The sequence below is a fragment of the Brassica oleracea genome, chromosome C9 (assembly GCF_000695525.1).
Source record: "Brassica oleracea var. oleracea cultivar TO1000 chromosome C9, BOL, whole genome shotgun sequence".
NCBI classification, from domain to species: domain Eukaryota; kingdom Viridiplantae; phylum Streptophyta; class Magnoliopsida; order Brassicales; family Brassicaceae; genus Brassica; species Brassica oleracea.
In genome coordinates this window covers 8,260,340-8,264,880 of record NC_027756.1, presented here as the reverse complement: position 1 = coordinate 8,264,880, position 4,541 = coordinate 8,260,340, and the positions used below count along the sequence as shown (strand labels likewise).

General features: G+C 37.3%; 1 protein-coding gene across 1 annotated transcript in view; it reads right to left on the bottom strand.

The window, feature by feature from the left end:
- Positions 1 to 4,454: 4,454 nt before the first annotated feature.
- Positions 4,455 to 4,541, bottom strand: part of LOC106314247 (epoxide hydrolase 1) — a 7,832-nt gene continuing 7,745 nt past the window's right edge. The window contains exon 5 of the mRNA XM_013752156.1: positions 4,455 to 4,460. Within this exon, the coding sequence (XP_013607610.1) occupies positions 4,455 to 4,460 (6 nt within the window). The remainder of the gene's footprint in view (positions 4,461 to 4,541) is intronic.

Below are 4,541 nucleotides of genomic sequence, written 5' to 3'. Positions count from 1 at the left end.
ACGTCTAGATGATGCAACTCCCATCCTCGAGAAGCCGCTATCCCAATGATCAGATGCACGGTCTCTATCCGAGCAACTGGAGCGAAAACTTCATCAAAATCAATCCCATGACTCTGTATGTAACCTTTGGCAACAAGTCTTGCTTTGTACTTGTTAATGCTTCCATCGAAGTTTCGCTTCACTTTGAAGATCCACTTCAATCCAATCGCTTTGCAGTTGTGTGGAAGATCAACTAAGGTCGACGTCTCGTTCTTTACTATGGATCTTATCTCGTCTTCGCAAGCATCTCTCCATACCTTAAGCTCCTTTGCCTCCTCGTAGTTCCAAGGTTCTTCATTCACCAACATCAGAAGGTGCTCATACTCAAGTTCACACAACGTCTCGTACATCTCATCTTCTTCTACTAATAGCTCATAGTCTTCGAGGTAGCTTGGCATCTTGGTCACGCGTGAAGAACGTCTCAGTTCTATCACCTCTTCTTCGTGCTTCTCATGATCGAGAGTCGTATCACTTTCTTCAATCTTGACATCAATTCCCGTCTTATCTCCCGAGGTCTCTTGATCGCTCATACTTTTGAAACCAAAGTCTATCATGTCAGACTCATCTTTGCCATTCTCAGACGTTTCTAGCCACCTTCCCTTTTGTGTCTCATCGAACACTACGTCTTTACTAACCACAATACTTTTAGTCATCAGATTAACCAAACGATAAGCCTTTGTTCCGGGCTCAGTTCCAAGGTGGACCAGAGCTCTAGATCGATCATCTAGCTTCCTCAAGTGTGCCGAGTCAATCTTTACATAGCCAACACATCCGAACACCCTTATGTGTTCAACGTTTGGTTTCTTTCCCTTGAAGCTCTCGTATGGTGTTTGCAGTAGCAGGGTCCTTGTTGCTAACCTGTTGATGAGATAGGTTGCATGTCTCACTGCTTCTCCCCACATGAAGTTCAGAACATCCATATGTTTTAGAATACTCCGTGTCATCTCCATCAACGTTCTGTTTCTTCTTTCCACAACACCGTTTTGTTGTGGTGAATATGGTGCCGTTAAGTGTCGTTTTATTCCTGAGGTCTCGCAATAGAGGTTGAATTCTGTCGAGGTGAACTCTCCCTCCTCTATCTGTACGCAGTGTTTTGATCTTTGTTCCCTTCTCTTGCTCAACCAGAGCTTTAAATTTTTTAAATTTTGCAAAAGCTTCACTCTTTTGTTTCATTAGAATAGTCCACATATATCTTGAATAATCGTTGATCAAGACAAACATCTATCTGTTACCACCTGCTGTAGGTGGTGATATAGGACCACATAAGTCTCCATGTACTAGCTCCAAGACCTCAGTTGCACGGTATAAACTCTCCTTTGGAAAAGATTTTCGTATTTGCTTCCCACACAAGCAAGCTTCACATGTCTCCTTCTCGATACCGAAACGCGGTATTCCTATCACTAAGAGCTTATCAACCATGAGTTTCAAGTTGCTTAGACCTACATGTCCTAAGCGAGAGTGCCACTTCGATGATTCTCGGTGTAGTAGTTGAAGACACTTAGTGCTTTCTACCTCTATAACCACTTTGTATAGACGGTTTGGTGATCGTTTTGCTTTCACCAGAAAATTCTTATCACGATCATAAAGGTAAAGATGATCTCCTTTCATATTTATCTCACATCCCGACTCAGTAGCCTGTCCAAGACTTAAGATGTTGCTTCGGAGGTCAGGAATATAGTAGACATCAGAAAGTAGTTTCTTCTCACTTCTTGATGTCAAAAAGAGGATTGATCCTTTTCCTTTTATATCTATTCGAGAATCGTCTCCAAATCTCACCTTTCCGGTTATGATATCATCAATCTTAGAGAAATATTCGAGGTTCCCGGTCATGTGGTTGCTAGCTCCATTGTCTAAGTACCACAGGTTGTCTCCGACTGTAGTAAACAGTTGCTTTGGCAGAACATTCTTCGCGTTGAGGTACACGACCTCATTAACCATCAACTCATCCGCTTCATGTGTGGTTTCTCCTTCACTTTCTTGTACTTCTTGGAGCTTAAGTAACCGATCAGGACAATTCTGCGTAAAGTGTCCCATCTTGTCACACCTGAAACATACCACCCTCGATGCATCTCTTTCTTGTGGTCGTTGATAGCCTCCACTCTGTTGATATCCATATCTCCTGCGGCCTCTACCTCGGTATCCAAAACGACCTCCTCTGCCTCTTCCTCTTGTTGGATCATACCTCTCTTGTGTATGCGAGTCTGCGTTAGCATACATAAGTTTACTTTGACCTTGATCCTCTTGTTTCTCATCTTCTTCATCAGTAATTCTCTCTTCATACGCTTTTAATCTTCCCACAATATCCTCAAACCCTGTTTTGTTAAGATCAAGGACCTGCTCCAACGCAGCGATAATATGTATATATTTCTTTCTTGGTAGACTATGAAGGAATTTCTTTACTATCTTCGGCTCATCGATGATTTCTCCTAAAGCTGCTGACTTTGATGATAGTTCAGAGATTCTTCCAACAAAGCTATCAATTGTCTCGCTTTCCTTCATCTTCAATCGATTGAAATCTGCTGTTAAAGTTTGTAGACGTGCTTCTCTCACACGATCAGCTCCCATATGTCTCATCTTTATAGCCTCCCATATTGCCTTTGCGGTATCAAGGTTTCCTACTTGCAGTATAGTGTTTCTGGTATAGATTTACACAACAACGCTTTTGCTAAATCATTCTTCTCACCATCCTCTTCTCCCGGATCAATGGCCTCCCCGGCTTTATGAACCTTCAATGCTGCCTTCATGCGCATTGTCCACACTGTGTAGTTGGTGCGTTAAGTAACAAACACTGTATGGACGTAGAGCCCCCGCTCTTGTGGTTCGTATTGATCGTTGATGTAACAATATCTCCCATGGCTTAAGTAAGATTCAATAGGAGCTCTGATACCAATTATTGAATCAAACTCTTATCTCAAACTCAAACTCTTATATATAATCACACAATGCTTTAGAAAATATCTCAAAAACTAAAGCTTCACACACTCTTAGGTTATGCTACATATTAGCACCCTTTATATATATCTCTCAATTTCCTAAACTCATTAGAAAAATATATATTTAATGGAAAACTCATTAAGAAAATATATATTTAATGGAAAGCTCCCAAATAAACTAACTTCCTTTTCCTAAGCTCATTAGAAAAGGATTGCTCGACTCTCGAGCTAATTCAAATTTGAATCAACACAAGCAACGCTACAAAAATAAATCAAGGGACCTACAGACGGCACTGGGACGGTACATATGAGACACCCACGATCAGAAGAACCATAACGCCACATCATCTTCATTTGCATAGCATGCCTTTTTTATTTATATATGTTTTTTTGTGCAACCTTTACTTTACATGTCTGCTCTTATTCAGTCAAATCACTCTCTGCTATCCTCTTCTTTAAAAAATAAAGATAAGCTCTTCTTTTTTTTTTTTGTAACTTAATAAGCTCTTCTTTTCTGTTGGGGTAATCAGTAAACTCCTCTGATTTTCATACTGGAGTGAACAAAACTCCGTTTGAATAATAGTTAATAACATATAATATAGAAAACATAGTTTAATATAGTTAAGAACATAAATTAATCGATGTTGAAAACATAAAGATAATAAACAGATTTGAACAAAAAAAAAAAAAAAAAGATAATAAACAGATGACCAAGGGTAATGCATCAGGATTAACAGTTGGAAGAAATCTGGCAGCAGAATATTTTCTCTATTAAGTTGAATTGTTAATGTTAATGGGTTAGAATCTCTGTCTAACCTTTTTCTTATTAAGAGCATTTCCAAAAAAACTCTATAACTTCAAATATAGAGTTTTTTGCTCTCCAAAAAGAAACTTCAAAACTTTAAATTTAGAGTTTTAAAAAGTGAAACTTCATATTTGAAGTTTCACTTCTTAAAACTCTAAGAGCATCTCCAAAAAAGAACTCTATTTTGAAGTTTCCAAAACTCTATATTTGAAGTTTCAATGTGTTCTTCTCCAAAAGTAAAACTTCAAACCGAACTTCAAAATTATTTATATTTTACACTATGTTCCTTATAATTGTCATAGTTGATGTAAATTCATAAAACTTCTATAAATAACTAGTACATATATATAAATATTACAGAAATATTAATTAAAAAAATCTTACACTAAAATATAAAATTATAAATAAAAGTACATAATTAAATATTAAACTGCAAGCAAATAGTACATTATTCCATAAAATTATTTCCGTAATGCTCCCATATATGATCAACTAGTGCATTTCGAAGTAAGAAATGATTCTCTTTATTTTTTATTTGTAGATTACGAGCCAAAAATTGTTGAAATCGGATATCCTCATAATATACCGCTGATAGTTTGATATCATCAAACGAAAATATCCTTGACCTTTTGAACGAAAGTACAACAAGCAGGGAAAAAGATCATGGGGTGATTGAATTACGACTGCAAAATGAAGCAAAAAGTTAGTTTTTAAAGAAGTAAAAGAGGAAAATAAAATTTTACTAAAAAACTTAGCAGATCGGA